At 55.4% G+C, this 16,041-nt stretch overlaps 6 protein-coding genes across 6 annotated transcripts; 3 read left to right on the top strand and 3 right to left on the bottom strand.

Annotated features, from left to right (window-relative positions):
- Nucleotides 1-279: 279 nt before the first annotated feature.
- SPSK_03414 (guanine nucleotide binding protein (G protein), alpha, other) lies at nucleotides 280-1,532 on the bottom strand (the record flags this gene model as incomplete). Its single annotated transcript, XM_016730252.1, has 4 exons — nucleotides 280-323; nucleotides 379-935; nucleotides 994-1,336; nucleotides 1,415-1,532. 4 exons carry the CDS (start codon nucleotides 1,530-1,532, stop codon nucleotides 280-282), a joined length of 1,062 nt encoding a protein of 353 aa, XP_016585184.1.
- A 5,008-nt stretch (nucleotides 1,533-6,540) lies between these two features.
- On the top strand, nucleotides 6,541-6,816 carry SPSK_03785 (uncharacterized protein; the record flags this gene model as incomplete). Its single annotated transcript, XM_016730619.1, has 1 exon — nucleotides 6,541-6,816. One exon carries the CDS (start codon nucleotides 6,541-6,543, stop codon nucleotides 6,814-6,816), a length of 276 nt encoding a protein of 91 aa, XP_016585183.1.
- A 620-nt stretch (nucleotides 6,817-7,436) lies between these two features.
- On the bottom strand, nucleotides 7,437-7,784 carry SPSK_03746 (uncharacterized protein; the record flags this gene model as incomplete). Its single annotated transcript, XM_016730580.1, has 2 exons — nucleotides 7,437-7,652; nucleotides 7,707-7,784. 2 exons carry the CDS (start codon nucleotides 7,782-7,784, stop codon nucleotides 7,437-7,439), a joined length of 294 nt encoding a protein of 97 aa, XP_016585182.1.
- Nucleotides 7,785-8,670: 886 nt separating this feature from the next.
- Nucleotides 8,671-9,574, top strand: SPSK_03550 (uncharacterized protein; the record flags this gene model as incomplete). The annotated part of the gene is made up of 2 exons (XM_016730388.1): nucleotides 8,671-8,713; nucleotides 8,787-9,574. 2 exons carry the CDS (start codon nucleotides 8,671-8,673, stop codon nucleotides 9,572-9,574), a joined length of 831 nt encoding a protein of 276 aa, XP_016585181.1.
- A 568-nt stretch (nucleotides 9,575-10,142) lies between these two features.
- SPSK_03750 (uncharacterized protein) lies at nucleotides 10,143-10,481 on the bottom strand (the record flags this gene model as incomplete). Its single annotated transcript, XM_016730584.1, has 2 exons — nucleotides 10,143-10,337; nucleotides 10,404-10,481. 2 exons carry the CDS (start codon nucleotides 10,479-10,481, stop codon nucleotides 10,143-10,145), a joined length of 273 nt encoding a protein of 90 aa, XP_016585180.1.
- An 841-nt stretch (nucleotides 10,482-11,322) lies between these two features.
- On the top strand, nucleotides 11,323-15,985 carry SPSK_02933 (uncharacterized protein; the record flags this gene model as incomplete). Its single annotated transcript, XM_016729781.1, has 2 exons — nucleotides 11,323-13,739; nucleotides 13,828-15,985. 2 exons carry the CDS (start codon nucleotides 11,323-11,325, stop codon nucleotides 15,983-15,985), a joined length of 4,575 nt encoding a protein of 1,524 aa, XP_016585179.1.
- Nucleotides 15,986-16,041: the final 56 nt, after the last annotated feature.

Genomic DNA, 16,041 nt, shown 5'->3' with positions numbered 1-16,041 from the left:
TAGAACAACTAGGGCGCTAAATGAGATTGGTAGCCGCCGTTGTCGAGTCGGTTCGTTTCAATGCAAGTCGATCCGAATTGATTCGAGTGAGGCAAGGGAAAGGAGTCGAAAAGTCGATAGGCTGTTATCGAGGAAGGAATTTCGTGCAGCAGCACTGTGAATATGCGTGCATGCAACCTCAATTCGATCAGCAGGATCCCATTTCGTGCACTGTCGTTCGGGTATATAGGAGGACTGTTGGAAGACGACAAAGGAAAAAGCAAGTAGACGCTGATGTGTTTAGATAAGACCACATAGACGCAAGTTCTCCTGAATGATGATATCTATTGCGAGTTAGTACCTTGGATGCACCGCGCGCTCAATAAGACCAATACTCACCATTAACAGCCGCCATGACGAAGCGAATTTGTGTTGTGTCGGTAGCGCAGGTGAAGTGTGTGTAGATCTGCTTGCTCTCGTGCTGGTTGAGGTTGACGAAGCGGTTCAGGATGTAGTCGCAAGCGGCGGCGTAGTCATCACCTCCCTCGTAGTCGGGGAAGTAGTTCTTCATGGGGGAGATGGGCAACTTCTCCTTGAACCGGTCGATCTTGTTCAGGAACAGAATGATAGACGTCTTGATGAACCACCGCGAGTTGCAAATGGAATCGAACAAGGTAAGCGCCTCCTGCATACGGTTGACCGTCTCGTCCTCGAACAGAAGCTGGTCGTACTCGGAAATAGCGACGAGGAACAGAATTGTCGTGACGTTCTCGAAGCAGTGAATCCACTTCTTCCGCTCCGACCGCTGGCCACCGACGTCGAACATGCGGTAAGTGAGGTCGCCGATAATAAAGGTCGTCTCGGTGATACCGGTCGTCTTGACACGCGACCGCAGGACGTCCTGGTCGTCGGGCATGTAGTCGGGCGCAGCAATGCGAGCAATGTTGTCGAAGTAGCTTTTGTTTGTTAGTCTATAAAGTTGAGACAAAAGGTGGAAGGCGAGCAGACACTCACTATCTAGCCGAATCGTTGAGCTGGTACTCGCGCGAGCGCTTGAAACACTCCTGCACACCGCGGTCCTTCCACAGAGCCTCAATGGCATTGCCAACCTCAGGCGGCAGGACCTCGCCCTCGATCTGGGCGGGTTGCATAAAGATGGTCTGGACGTGGTACTCCATGCGCTGGTCCTCCAGCGGGAGCTCCAGAGACTCCATGGCCTCGAGGATGACGCGCATGGACTGGACGGTGTTGCTGTAGATGATCTCCTTGAACGACTCACGCTCGTCGCGTGAGTAGCCGCCCTCGTGGATCAGCTTCATCTGCTTCAGAATGGTCGACTTTCCGGATTCACCAGCACCTGGATTATTTTGTCAGAACACATTCGTTTTGGGGCACCCCCGCAATCATTTCTCCCTAGAGAGACGCCGTGACATACCTAGAAGAAGCATCTTGATCTCGTTCCGCTGCTGCATCCGGTCGCGCTTGAGCTGGTTCTCAATCTCCTCGTTCCGGGCCTTGCCCTCCTTCTCCTCCACACTCATTCCGCAACCCATCTTGGTTGATTGGTGACTCGCACGGGAGCTCGAAAACGGTTTCGTAAAAAGGGTGACAAAACAATCTGGTTAACCGGCCGTTTTCTCGTGAAAAGACAGCAGTCGTGGTTCTATTGGATTGACTCATGGTTAGCATTTCGGCACAGGATGATATTTGTTTTGTTGCAGCTGTCACGCGAGTCGGGAAACAGGAAAGGTTGAAAAGTGGTGGCGATTGTAGGCGAGTGTCGTGCTAGAGAGCATTGGCGGGACAAAGACGACAATAGTAGGTCGACAATAGACGACAGCGCCAGTAGACCGGCATCGTAAATTGGTATGCTTCAAATGAGAAGCTCAATCCGGAGAGTGTAGAAAGGGATGAAATGAACAGGCCCCAGGCGTGACACTTGATTGTCGGAATCGGTATTTGATGATCGCGTCGAGAGCGTCGGGCCAGATCGAGAGGCGACAAAAGGACAAACCACACAAAACGAAGAGAAAACATCAAAGCGAAAACTTACCCGTCGAATCGGCCGTGTATTGGGGTATTGTCCAGCAAAAGAAAACCTCACGGCGAAAAGAAGCTCGACGGTAACGAAAGGCGTAGTTGCAAAGAAGAAAAAAGCGGTCGAGGTGTCGCGATGTTGAAAGGGTCGAAAATCGGCGGGATCAGGAAAAAGGGGGAGGAAAAAGGACAGGAGCAAAATCCGAGTGGGCGAGGAAAGTACCACCCCAAAGTAAGCTAAGGAAATAAAATAAGGGAATGGGTCCGACAGGAGAGAGCAGTGAGGAGAGGAGAGAGACGAAATGCGACTAGTGAGAAAAGAGGTTGGGGGGAACGAGCGCTGGAAGGGTAAGTGCTGGGGGTTGCAATCGTGGTGAGATGGAAAGACCAGAGGAGGGAAGAAATGGAGGGCGACGGAAGGAATGAGGAGACAGGGCCCGAGGGGCGAGGAGAAGGAGATTATTGAGTGGTGGCGGGAAAGATGAGCGACAGGGAAGCTGACGATGGATGGGTACCTGTATCGACAATTGCAGCAGCCCCAGACAGCTGGGCAGGTGCGACCGGCAGGAAAGCAGTAAATGGGCAATCACAAAAATGGGTATTGAGATGGGGAAGGAACGGGGTGGCCAGCGGGCTTGCCGGTAAAAAGCAAAAAGGGGGGAGCCACCTTACGACTTACAGATAAATTCGGGGACTGCTTCGAGGGGGAAGGGGGGGGGGGGGGGTGACGGAAGGCTCGTCATGGCGAGTCAGGGCAGCAGCACAATGCAACGAGACTCTAATGCGCTAAATTTTAGGTGGATAGAAGGATGAGCGAGTGGAAGGTGCAAAAGGGCCGGATTACACCTGCTGCGGCCTACAAGGTGCCTGTCGTTCTTTCGAGCTCCTTATTCTCGTTACAATGGCGCAGGCATACCTTCGCATGATGCAGCGAAAAGAGGGCGACGGTGACGCACAGCGAGTGGCCAGCTATCGCATTCTGGCATACAACATAGAGATCAGGAGTTTTGATGGGCGTACGTGAAGTAAGTAGTATTCATTGATCTGACGACGAACCCTTCGATGCTCTGTCCTTAACGGGCCGTTTTGTGATTGGCTCTTTCTGTCCTGGGAGCAGGGGACTAGCGCGAGATACTTAGCCAGGGCCAGAAGGAGCAAGTGGATCCCCCTTGCTCCATACCTTAGGGCCGCTATTTTAGAGATGGACAGGCCCTGTGAGGAAAAGAGCAGCAAAATCAATGCATGCACAGGCTCGGCACTAGGCGAAACGAAAGACCAGGGGAATATTACCCAGAAAGTCAGGCCCCCAGCCGGCAATCGATGGGAGAAGAGGTGTGGCAGGCTGTGAAGCGTAGCACGAGCATGCATGTACATTTGGCCCCGGGTGGTAGAAAAAAAGGAAAGAGCAAAGGAGAAAAACGACGAGCGAATCTGGAAATTCTGGAGGACGGGAGCATTAATGGCAAGAACAATGCGCTTGTACGGCAGGATGTAGACGAACGCAGACTGAGAATGGAAGTAGCAACCGGGCGACCAAAGAGAGAGCAGAAGAAGGCAAGAAGCAAAAGACATAGCGGCCAGAAAGAGCGACAGGAGGCGACGTGACTTGCGCAGGGTGTCCCGACGCTCTGACCTTTGATGGACTCCAAGACACACCAAAACACAGCACAGAACAGAACAGAAGAGCAACAGGAACAACAGGCACACACAGAGCCTGCGGCCAATCGACACCTGGTTGGCTCGCAAGCACTTTTCTCACGACACTTCAGTTCCCAATTGGTAATCGTTCACAGCATGACGAGGAGGTGAAAAAGGTGTCCGTTGCACCCCGGCGGCATGACCTGTGCTTGGAGGCGGCACATCTTGCTTTCGTGACGGCTCTTGTCTCTATTTGGGGTCGCGGGTGCCCAGTTTGGCCATTTGTTGCCGTCTTGGTGTCCTGATTATTCCATATTCTCCCACTTTGTTTTTGCGCACAAGCCGCCTGGCCGCTCATCCAGCCGCACAGAGGACCAAGAAAAGGCAAGCGGGCGACTGTCGATCGAAACAAAAAAGGCAATACGGAGACCGGATAATGGGGTATGTTTGAGCAGGAGGAAGGAGGGAATGATGCGGGGGCGCGAGGTATGGAGAAGTATCGCCATCGAAAACGACAAATGAGGCAAGGCGGCGACAGGAGCCCAGATGCGGCTGGCAGCGGTGAGTGCTGGACGACCAGTGTTGATGCCAAAGAAGAAAATGCCTGACGCTGCCGAAAAACGCTGAAAACCTCAAAAGCTGAAAAGCAGAAAGAGACGACGCGAACGAACGCCCAGAACCCACAATAAGGAGAGCCTTGCCTCGCACACTATTTGTATACTTCGTCTCGCTTGCTGGCTGTCAAGAGAGACAACCAAGACAAGGCTCCACCGAGGTGCATGCCCTTCCTCACCTCTTCTGGCATCTCTTCTGGTAGCCTTTTTGGCTTATCCTTTCGACATCGTTACCCATTTAGGTTTGAAATGTCTCGCGCTGGCCGTTTTTCGAGCTGTTCGAGCACAGGTCTCTCGGCAATATTGTGAGACAAATACAGGGGTATGCACCCAGCGCATGTTCGAACAAGCGCAGCGAACCAGCGTACTACTTCCGGAGTATGCCGCAGTTTTCACAGCACCTTTAAAGCATGGAGAGGACATCGAGACAACTCTGCCGGGCCCCAGACGACATCTCGCCTTTGCTGCAGTCAAGTGGATGCATGGTGGACGAACAGAAACATTGTTTGATGTGACAGCCGAATTTCCGTTAAGCTGTCGATAATGAGACGAGGCTGTCGACGGTGCATTGATGGCGGTTCATTGACGACAACGACCAAGACGGCCGGCACTGTGATCTTACAATGACGACGACGCATTCTATATGTTCACCCAAACCAGGCCGCAGACGGTGGCCGATGAACGAGGCCCTTGGCACAGCTATATGTCGTATGTCGTACGCGTTGCGACGTACCTCGCACTCTTGTCCGTCAGTTTCATATCATCGTCTCGTCTCCTCCCGTCTGGTCATGTTGCTACCAACCGGGCTCGGGGTGCTATTTTGGATGCGGTCGACCATCGTCTTTCCCCTGAATATCAGTCATTGATTTTCCCAGCGGCATTGTGTTTTCTTTTGTCACTCTTCTTGTTCTTACTCCATTTTATCTCACCTTTCGGCACCCAGCCTCCACACGCTACTGCGCATAATACAGAGTTTCCTCCTACTCCTGTCTTTCTTTTTGCAGCGCTACTGCCACCACACCCTCATGGTTGAAACAGCCTGTTTTAGCCGCAGTGCGGACCTTATTTTTGGAGACTGCAGACAATCTTGCAGGACAGCGAGCGTCTACTTCGTAATCACTGACGAGGAGTTTCCCACTATTATTCCGGATATCGGCTGGGCGCGCCCATTGCTACAGTTGACTGGTCCGGCTCTGTACGGAATCCATCCTGTTTGGAATTCTTCCCTCGGACAGTACTTTATGTAAGCCTCATGAAAAGAGGCGCGACCCTTTCCTTCCCCCTTGTCTCGTCGCACGTCTCTTTTGTCATATTTCTCCGCTCGTCACACAGCCAGGTTCAATGCGGATCCCGACGTGATCGTCTTTCCCGAGTAGTGAAAAACGACCGGTTAAGATTATGAGATGACGAGATGATGAGATGACCAATTGACAAGACGGATGGTTCCAAAGGTTGGGCAAGGACCTACGTCGTATTCTTCAAGATCAGGAATGCCCTGTGACACTGTGACACAGCTCAGCACAGCACATTATCCCGGGGGGGGGAGGGGCAATGCCAACGTCGGCACATTGCGGACACCGGCAGGACTCCAAGCGAAATGCATCTTTGCCTAACGGGATGAGGGAGGGCCTCAAATCTAACGAAATCCCCGGCCATGGCCATGTGGCCAGCGAACCCACTCCGTGGACAAAGTCAGTTTTTCTTCTTCTTCTGGGTTCTCGCCACCTTTGTCCCCCCTTCTTTTAGTTCAACTTTCGGCATAGCGTCCTCTGAAAGCGGTCGTTCGACGGCAGATTGTGGGTGTTGGACGCCGACAGCAAGACGAACCAGCAGACCCAGCACTCAATCCGCCCCGAACGGCCGGGCTGGACCGGTAGCTTGTCTGTTATTTCTTTGAACGCTGAAGTCTGAAAGACGAAGGGAAGAAGAAATCCACCCTTTGCTTCCCCAAAGTTCTTTTGCTTCACGGCGCTACCTCTCACCCCATTTGTATTGTCTTGTCACGAAACAACAAGCCTCTGATATTGGGACCACAGTCGGTTAGTTTCCTCATCGCTGGACGTCGTGGCGGAGTAAACCCACAGAACAGAGGTAAAGAAGCCCACGATTGGAAAGGGGTGCTCTCCGTACGCTTTGGGTGGAGTTCACCTTGGCGTTGAGAGTGCTCCCTTGCCTCTTACACAGGGCATAAACTGTCAACCTCATGGATCTTATGCCTCTTCTGAAATGACGGACTGATGCATCACGTTTCTTGATCCTGGTCAAAAACGAAATGTGTTTTGTGCGTGCCAAGTACGATGCGGTGGGGGCATGCTTGGTAATGTGCCACATGTACGAGGTGAAGGCTGAAGGTGAAGGCTCTCCAGAAAACGGGTGCAAGCCTTCAACACAAAAGTGGCATGGTCATAAAACTCACGGCGGCTCATCAGATTGCAGAGAAAACGACAATGTGGACAGTCTTATGCACTTTATAGCCCCCGCTATTACGTCGTATCTCTGGGAGTGCGTCGACGTTGCATCTAACAGGCACATGCAGAAGAATCAGTGAATCAGGATCAAATTGTGCCTGGCCAGTGCAGCTTGTTAGCCTGTGCCCTGTCCTGAATTGCATGCCTGGGGCAGTTTCTGTGGTTCCTGAATATGGAGGAAGGATCCTTGGACATGAGGTGAACAGTTCTGGAAGGATGAAGTACCGCATGCCCCTGACAGGCCTTCCTTTCCCCTTCCTCACGATGCTCCTTGCGTCTTGTCGTTTTGCTATTGTCAGGGTTGTATCTGTTATTCGGACAAATTTCGAACAGAGAAATAGACACTGCCACTGTCTCCCTTGTTTGCACTATCTTGCACTCTCTGGAGTTTTTCTCACAGCCTTGGACATCGAGACCACGATCACGACGCCACAAATCTTCCCAACCCAGGGCAGCCAAAATGAAATAAACATGACTGGTTTTCACCCGCAATATGCATGGCCTACGACGTACTCTGGATGCCACCCGCAACCAAAGTTCTGCTGCAGAACACTTCCAGCCCGCTGACCGGCTTTGGGCAACTCGGGAAGCGGCTGCCCGCATATTGTCATATTTCATTGTCATATTTCACCCGCTTCGTCCTATGCTTCTCTGTTCTTATGTTTATCTTTGCTTCTTTTCTTCTAGGCGGGATACCCGGTCACCCACAGCCGTCCATAGTCGTACGCCGTATCAAGATGCAAATACCACCATACCTTGCCACCAATGGCTGAGACTGGACGGGGAGAGCCTCACCGACAACGACATCCGCCATGTGCAGCCATCCACCTGTCGTGTTAGAGAGCATTGGTGTCCATTGGATGTTGTCCGCCGATGCTGTTCGTCGGCTGTTCTTCTGCGGCTCTCCAGCTCTTTTCTGGTGTCAGTTTCGTTGTCTCTACATTTGTCCTCCCAACCTGTCCTCCCACACCACCGTCGTGGGACCGCCGTGGCGCACAGAGCAGCCACCGACGTATAACCAGAACGCATCGTGTGCTCCCAGGCCCATATCCAAATATATATACGCATATGTCGTATTATTTCATGTGCATCTCGGTGGTCGATTTGCATCGTAACACAAATACAATGTATGTGCCATGGCCACTCCAGCGGCAGGTACGCCAGCCTGGTGCGGTTGCCTTTTCGATACTTGCCGCCGATCCTGCTCTTTTCGGCAACGCGGAGCACCAAGTGGAATTGGGTTCGGCGCTGCGCTAGTGTTTTTCAATCATCTTCTGAATTACTCGGTATCTTTTGCACCTGTCATCTCATTCTCTGACACCGGCATTTCCCACTTACACTTCGCGCTTTTCAGCTTGCCTAGCCCAATTTCCCGTTTTCGTTGCTTCTTCTTCTGCTCGTCGCATCGCCCATCGGCCACTAAATCACGGACTGCTGGCGGATTGCAGTGGTTTATGCTAGTGCAGACTGCCATTGGACGCTCAAAGCAACCAACCGTACCTCATCTGTAAAAATCCACTTGGTCTCTCAGGAACTGCAAAAAGGATTTCGCAAACCGGCGCGCAAACGAAAATGAACTAACGACTGTGCGTCGTCTGTTGATGTTCCCGTAGATCGTACTGGCGCTTTGGCGACAGATCGTACCTTCCTCACTAAAAGCAACGCGGCTTCACCACCATTTTTTTCTGCCGCCTCAACCTGTCTTCCTTCCTCGAGCCTCGTGCCCGCCTCGCAACTTCCTCGCCCCGAACCGCGCCTTCCCCCGGGCTTTGTGTGTGCTACCCTACGGTCGCAATTTCCGCTTGGCGACTCTGGCTCTGACCTCATCCTCTCAGTGTCCATCGCGCCTGCTTGTCGCAACTTGACGCGCCGCCTTCCCTCGCCCCGCGCACCACAGTTCACCCCGTGACGCCCTCCTGCGCTCCGACGTCGCCATGGCTTCCTCTGCCATTCACATGACCCATCTCGGCGAGCGGTGTACGTCTCGCCCCCATTTGCTCTCTTTCTCTCTCGCTCTCTCTCAGCCGTGCACCTCTTGCTAACAAGTCAGCATTCAACCACAGCGCCGGCAATGACGCCGAGGCCGAGTATGACCGTCTCCGCGACCTCGCCCGCAAGGAGGCAGGCAAGCGCTCGTCCTGCATGGACCGCTCCCACCAAGCCTACCAAAAGGGCGACGGCGCCGGCGCCAAGGCCCTGTCGGAAGAGGGCAAGAAGCACGCCGCGCAGATGGACATGTACAACCGCCAGGCGTCCGACTATATTTTTCGGGAGAACAACGCCGTCGGCCGCGTCGCCGCCGACACCATTGACCTGCACGGCCAGTTTGTCGAAGAGGCCGAGCGCATCCTGACGGACCGCATCCGGGCTGCCCAGTCCCAGGGCCAGAACCACCTGCACGTCATTGTCGGCCGTGGCAACCACAGCGTGAACCACATCCAGAAGATCAAGCCGGCCGTCGAGCAGCTGTGCCGCGAGCTCGGCCTGCAGTATGCCACCGAGCCGAACGAAGGCCGCATCTACGTGAACCTGCAGGGCGGTGCCGTCGACGGCGCGCCGCCGCTGCCGCCGCAGCCGTCGGGCCACCTGGGCGGCTACCATGGTGGTGGCGGCGGCGGCGGCGGCTACCCGAGCCAGCCTCAGAACAGCTACGCCGGCGCGGCGCACGGCAACCAGTACCCGTACCAGCAGCAGCAACAACCGCACTACCAGCAGCACCACCAGAACCAGCACCAGAACTACAACAACAACAACAACGACCAGATGGAGCAGCAGATCGAGCAGGCCGTGGTCAAGTGCTTGCCGCGGTTGCTCAAGAACTGCTGTACGATCATGTGAGCTTGCCTGGTGTGTGGGCAACCGTAAGCGTTGTTGGGTCGCTACGTGGTGTTATTGGGCGTGCGCCATTTTTATATACTGGCAATCTTTTCCGTCTATTTTCCCTATTTCTCTTGGGATATTTCCTTGGACACAATTGTGGATAACGTCCAGGACAAAAGCCGGGGTTTAAAGCTCCGATACAAAGCAGCTACTCCTGGGCTGTCATGCACTGGATCGGCCCCGCGGTCGGGCGCTTTTGCAACATGTAGTTATATTGTTTACATAGATCTCATTTTCATGAATCTGTTCCTTTGTATAAATGTAAACGGGTGCCTTCTATTCTGTTCCGTCCGTCTCCTGTATAGCTAGATAAGACAAATAAAATGTAACAAAGTTATTAAATGGATGATACAAAGGTACGCGGTGGGCTTGTACAATCGAGAAAAGTGAGCGGTGTCTGAAAGAGAAGAGGGTGTGACATCCTCTCTGCCATCATCATACCGGTACTACTTTTCGTCTCGCTGTTTTACATGCAGAGCTGCTCTCTGCCCCAGCTCCGGGTTAAGCAAAGCCTCCTCGTAAATCCTTACGCCTGCGTCCGGATGTCCTTGGCCGCCTGCTTCAGCGTCCAGTTGCACTCCTCGTACGCCCGACCCGCGCCAAAGCCGAGGCCCACGACGGCCGGCCACGCTCGCCGCTTGAACAGCAGCACCGAGAACACCACGCCGAAACCCAGGCCGAGGCCCGACTTGATCACCAGGTTGGACAGGCAGTGGTCCCACTGCTGTCAGTTAGTAAGGAGTTTACAGACAGAGAAACTCCCACACGGAGCTCATGGGCATCCCACCTTCTCATTCAGCAGCGCCTCGCTGACGGGGCGCGCGACCACCCGCTGTGATGGTGCCGGAGCCGATGCGTCGGACATGGTGTGTAAAGGGGAGGAAGAGAGGAAGGGAGGAGTCTGTAAAGTAGTCGAGGTAGCCGGAAACCGGGATCAGTTCAATGTCATGAACGGAAACGATGCGCTGGACAAAGCAAAACAGGTCAGCAATCCGCCAGCAAGCTGTCAGCAGAACCAATTCAATGGGCAGACAAACGTTGATGCAGTCGCTGTTGGAAATGGATGTCGATGGACGTAGGTGGTGTGATGGAGGTTGCGATGGATGACAATGGGCAGAGGGCAAAGATCAAACGGATGTTGTGCCAATGGAGACAAACGTGACGAGACAGAGTGCTGGAGCTGTTTGCGACACAGGGAAACTATTAGCGCAGCGAGCGGGCAGGCCGATTTCGTGTTTTCCGCGCAGACGCGGACTAAACCGGCTAACAAGTTTTTTGTAGGGAAGGAATGGGACCCAGAGGGGAGAAGGTACAAAGTACAAAGGCGGTGAAACAAAGTGCAGGTTAGCTTCGTCGCCGCTGCAGGACCAAAACCGGCAGAATTCCTTTGGCATAACTTTTTTTCTGCTATCAGAAGGAGCGATGCGAGCCACTGCGTAGAGACGCATGAAGAGAGGAAACCCAACATAGGAAACGCCCCCTTTCATATTTTGGCCAAACAACATCGTCAGTCCACACGGCACCACGATCACGACGCCACACAACCTACCGCTTGGCCAAAGCTGCTGTTGTTAGCTTGCCAAGAGCGAATTGGTGCCTTGCCAGCCGTTCCCGCATGGAATAGAGTCGTGATAATCTTACGCTTCGCTCGCCTTCACCTCTCGCCCTTCACCTCGACGACTCTCTCTTTCTGCTGAACAGCTGCCATGGCTGAGGAGGCTCTCCTCAAAGCTGCCCGGTCGTTGGACCAGAGCGGCCCCGAGACGGTGGTCTCCAAGCTGCAGCGTCTCTGGGACGCCCTGGCTGCCACATCCGCATCCACAACCACATCCACATCCACATCCGCCGCCGGCCGCTTCCATGCCTCCGAAGAGGTTGCCCTCAGGTGGCTTCTCAAGAACATGCACTCGTCAAGCTCCGGCCCCGTCAGCCCCGAGACCGAGACCCTGCGTCGGTGGCCCCTCACATGGCGCATCCTGGCGTGCATCTTTGGCCGCATCCCGCTCTTCTCGCTGGCCAAGTCGCTCGCCGACCGCCGTTTTCTTTCTGTCCTGCAGCAGACCGCAAAGGATCTGGCAACACCGAATGCAGCGTCGTCTTCGTCTGCCCAAAGCTCTCTCAAGCGGAAACGGTCACAGGACGCCCGGTTCGACCTGGCCTCGCTGCGAGAGCTGCAGAATTGCGTCGTCTCGGCTGGCGCTCTGTTCGAGGCCCTGCGTGTTCTTCTGACTCGTCTGGACGATGGCCACGACAGCACGGCTGCGAGCGCCTCCTCGTCTGCCTCCATTTTGTCGCCGTACGATCACATGGGAGCTGAGCACATCAAGTCCTTTTTCAACGTGCCGGCGTCCGACGCCAACGCCCTGCTCGAACCTCTTTTGAAGATATGCAGGCTGGCTCTGACGACTGAAGAAGGAGTTGATGGTAGCGGTCGGGACTCTGGCGACGACAGCAAGTCGAGTACATCAACACCCATCGATGGCCAGGCCTCGTGGATGTCCACCTTCTCGACGCTATGGGAGCTGCGTCTACAGGGCCCCAACGACGCTTTTGACGTCGCAGGCCGGTTGTCGCTTGATGGCCTCACTCTGCTTGGCCGTCTGCTTGATGTTGTGCCGTCCACTACCACTACCACTACCACTACCACTACCAGATCTGCGCACCTTCTGGACCCTGCATTGCAGCGTCGCTGGACTGCCGGCCTTTTGCGCTTCTTCACAAACAACCTTGTGCTCACGGCTCGGTCGTTGTTCGTGAACCTGAAGGACGTCAACGCTTTATCGATTGCGACGTCCAACTCCGCCGCGAAGACCGACGCTGACGATTACATCGTGCGGGCCACCACCTTTTTCTACTTGGCGCTCAACGCACCGCGCCTCCTGGCCGGGAGCGGCACGAGCAGCAAGGACAACGAACTCTGGCTGCAGACCGTCTTTGAGACGATCCGGGAGCCGCTTATGGCCACCAGTGTCCTGTCTGCTGAGCGCAAGAACACAGCACTGGCTGGCCTGCTCGACATGGCCGCACAACACAGCATGGCACCGTCTATCGACAGTCTTCAGCAGGTGTGCCAGAAATGTGCACTTCAAAACGACCTACCGAAATCGGCACCAGCCACCGATTGGAGGCTACTGGCATCCATTGCACGCTGCGATGCCGACGCGTTCCTCCTGGCAGACAAGAGCACCAGCTTGCTCAACGCCGCTCTCGAGCAGCTGAGCACGCCGTCGACCGCGCCGCAGTCGGCGGCCGATGCACGGTTCGCCTCCGCTTTCCTGATCTCGCTGGCCCGAGGCTTTGCCGGAAGCCGCAACCTTTCCGGGTTCGTCACACGTTGGCGAGCCGGCATCATTTCTCTGTACCTCGCCAACGGTACGGCACAAGCGGTACAGAATGCCTGGCTGGCCAAGGACCTTCGGGCGGCGGTGGCCGACACCATGCCAACTGCCCTGTCCAAGGAGCAGCTGTTGTCAGCGATTGCTGAGGTCGAGAATTCGTCTAGCAGCGGTGGAGGCAAGGACACGGCGACTGCGGAGGCGGTGGCTCGCCTCGTCATCTTTGATGCCCTCAGTGCCGGCATCCGCAGCGAAGAGTTTGAAGACGCAGTTCATACCAAGATGCTTGATACCATCCTGAGCCTCGAACTGTCCTCGTCCTCATCCACGCTGCCACCTGAGATTCTTGCCATCCAGTGGCGCCTGGTGCGCCGGACTCTCGCCTGGGTGGGATTCTCGGATGCCGAGCGCATCTGGACAGCCGTCAAGGCATCTTTGAAGAGCCTCGCGGCCAGTAGCAGCAAAAACAAGAGTGCATCTGTGCTGACCGAGGACAAGTTCGAGGCGCTTGTATGCAGCTTTTCGCTGTGGATGGCTGTCAAGTTTGACGCCAAGAGCGAGCAGGCGGCCCGTGAGATGACGTGGGCATTTTTCACTCCTTTCCAGGAGGAGCTGTCGGTTCTGGTGAAGGATAGCCAGAGCCGAATGGAGATTCTGCAGGAGGTTGGACGCCAGACGACGGCTGTCAACGGGGCTGCCAGGTCGTTTGGCGGTTCGTTCGACACAAAGACGGCCGCTGGGGCGACATATTTGACGTGGATGCTATGTGGCTCTTCACGATTTATTGAGTACGTATTTTTTTTTGCGGGAGAGGGGTGCCCTTGGATCGTGCCTCTCGCCACCCATCGTTATATAGATGCTAACTATTTATCCCAGTGAAATGGTCAAGTGCAGTGACGAGCCGTCTGCCTTCCTCGATGCTCTGCTGGCATGGCAGACTGGCCTGACCGTACAAAACGATACAACACTGGCCGCCAACACGCCCTCGACACTGGTCTACAACAATGTCACAAATCTGCAGAACCAGAAGGTCACGAGCAACACCACAGAGGCCCAGGTCAAGCGTCTCGAAGAGGCCGCTGGCAAGCGTAGCTCTGGCCTGAGAGAAACTACCCTCACCTTGTTGCAAACCCCGTCTCACCTTCTCTCTCGGTCCCAGCGAGAACGTATTGTGGCCACCTTGCTGCCTTTACGGCCGCCGTCCAGGAAACCAGCTGTGTCCTGGACCGTGGAGGAGATCGTCCTGGCCCTCGACCTCCTGACCAAAGTCACGCACGAACGAGCCTTTGGCGAGATCATATTTGACCGTCTTGTCTACTTCGGCGAGACAGTTGCCGCTACCGTGGAGAACGTGGATGCCGCGTCGGCTCTTGGGGTCTACGACCGCTTCCGACAGGTAGCCAGGGCTGTTATAAAATCGCCGGCATACAAAGACGACTGCGTCATTTCCAAAACGATCCCCACCAATCTGCAGCTCGTTCTGTACGGTGCTAAGCTGGTGGCCCTCAAGGACGTTGTGGCAGATGGATCCGCACAGCTACAGAAGACGAAGGAGCAGCTCGCATCGATTGTCGTCAAGCAGCTTCTCAACCAGCTGGAGAGCAAAGACGAGGAAGACGTGGCTATGACGGGGACAGTCGATGCCACCACCGACCAATCCAGCCATCTGCCGCTGCAGCTGCTGCTCACTTTTGACGCCGCCATGGCTGGCGACATCCAGGCGGAGCTTGTCGAGCTTAAGAAGTTCAGCTCCGTCATCAAGAAGGCCACGAAATCGGCAGATGCGCTGTGTGCCAACCACCAGAAGATTGGCTGGAAGTGGAAGGCATTCATTGCCCGGTATACTCGTGGTCAAGAGAGCCGGCCAGCTCGTGACGTCCGCTTTCAGGGCCTCTTCTTGGGCGGCGACAATGGCGAGGCTGTCTCGGTTGCTGCCAACACGACCACCGCTGTCACAGCTGCATCGGTCCTTCTGGATGGCGACCTGATCCGGGACTACCTCGCCGGCGAGACGGCAGACTACGACCAAGAATCGCTTCTGTCCTACACGGCAGAACTGATCGACGCCCTGGACGCGAAGGACGATCACGAGACGTCGTCGTTTTCGTCTTCGTCTTCGTCGACTATCGGCCAACTCCTCGCGATCCAGTACCTGCTCGTCCGCCTCTTTGAGACTCCCGGCGCCGCCGCGGCAAAGACCCCTGATGGCTTCCACTTTGGTGCCATCCACAGCAAGCTGGCCCTGAGACTGCCACGCGCTAGCAGTGTCACCGAGTGCAAACTCGTCGCCCAGACCATCCGCACACTGCTGATGGATGACAAGGCCGCCGGTGCCATGGGCCAGTGGAACGTCGATGCGACACTGGGTGCCGCGGCGTCTGTCGTGGGCCTGAAGCGTGCGGGCACTGCTCTCGGCAACAACGACATGGTGCGGGCGTCGATTGTTGCGTTCGACGGTGCGTGCCAGCTCGTCGAGGCCGTCCTCAAGCGCCACCGTGTCCGGCTGGAGGGCCGGTTTCATCTGCTGGTCGGCACTCTGCAGGCACTGTTGGCCCGCCTGGCGGCCGGTCACCAAGATGAGCTAAAGCACAAGTCCGGCCACAGTACCAGCACCAGCCGGAACAGCGCGAAAAACAGCGTCGCCGTGTCCTGGGCAGCGCAGGCCAAGCGCTTTTCCCGTCTGTTGGAGCTGATTTGCGAGCCGTCGACGGCGGCGGTGACCATGATAACGTCGCGTAAAGGCAGTACAGGCATACCGGCGGCGCCACTGCACTCTGCGACGGATGCGGCAAAACGCTCGGCCGGCCAGCACATGTACCTTGTGCTGATGACGTACATCAAGCTGCAAATCGACGGCGCCGTGCTGTCGCGTGGCGTGCGCGAGGCGCTCGAGCCGGGCCTGTTCTCGGTGCTGGCCATCACCCCCGACGGGACGCGACGACTGCTCAACGACGCCGTCGATGCCAGCGGAAGAGCACTCTTCAAGGACCTGTACCGCAGGTGGCTGCAGTTTGGCAAGTGGAAGGGTGTGTAAGGCGGAAGAGGGCATACTTTGTATATATACTCATGCATATAAGAGACATTTGAGAT

Source organism: Sporothrix schenckii, assembly GCF_000961545.1.
Source record: "Sporothrix schenckii 1099-18 chromosome Unknown Cont47, whole genome shotgun sequence".
NCBI lineage: Eukaryota > Fungi > Ascomycota > Sordariomycetes > Ophiostomatales > Ophiostomataceae > Sporothrix > Sporothrix schenckii.
Note: the sequence above shows the minus strand (reverse complement) of the source record. Positions and strands in the feature narration are given on the sequence as shown.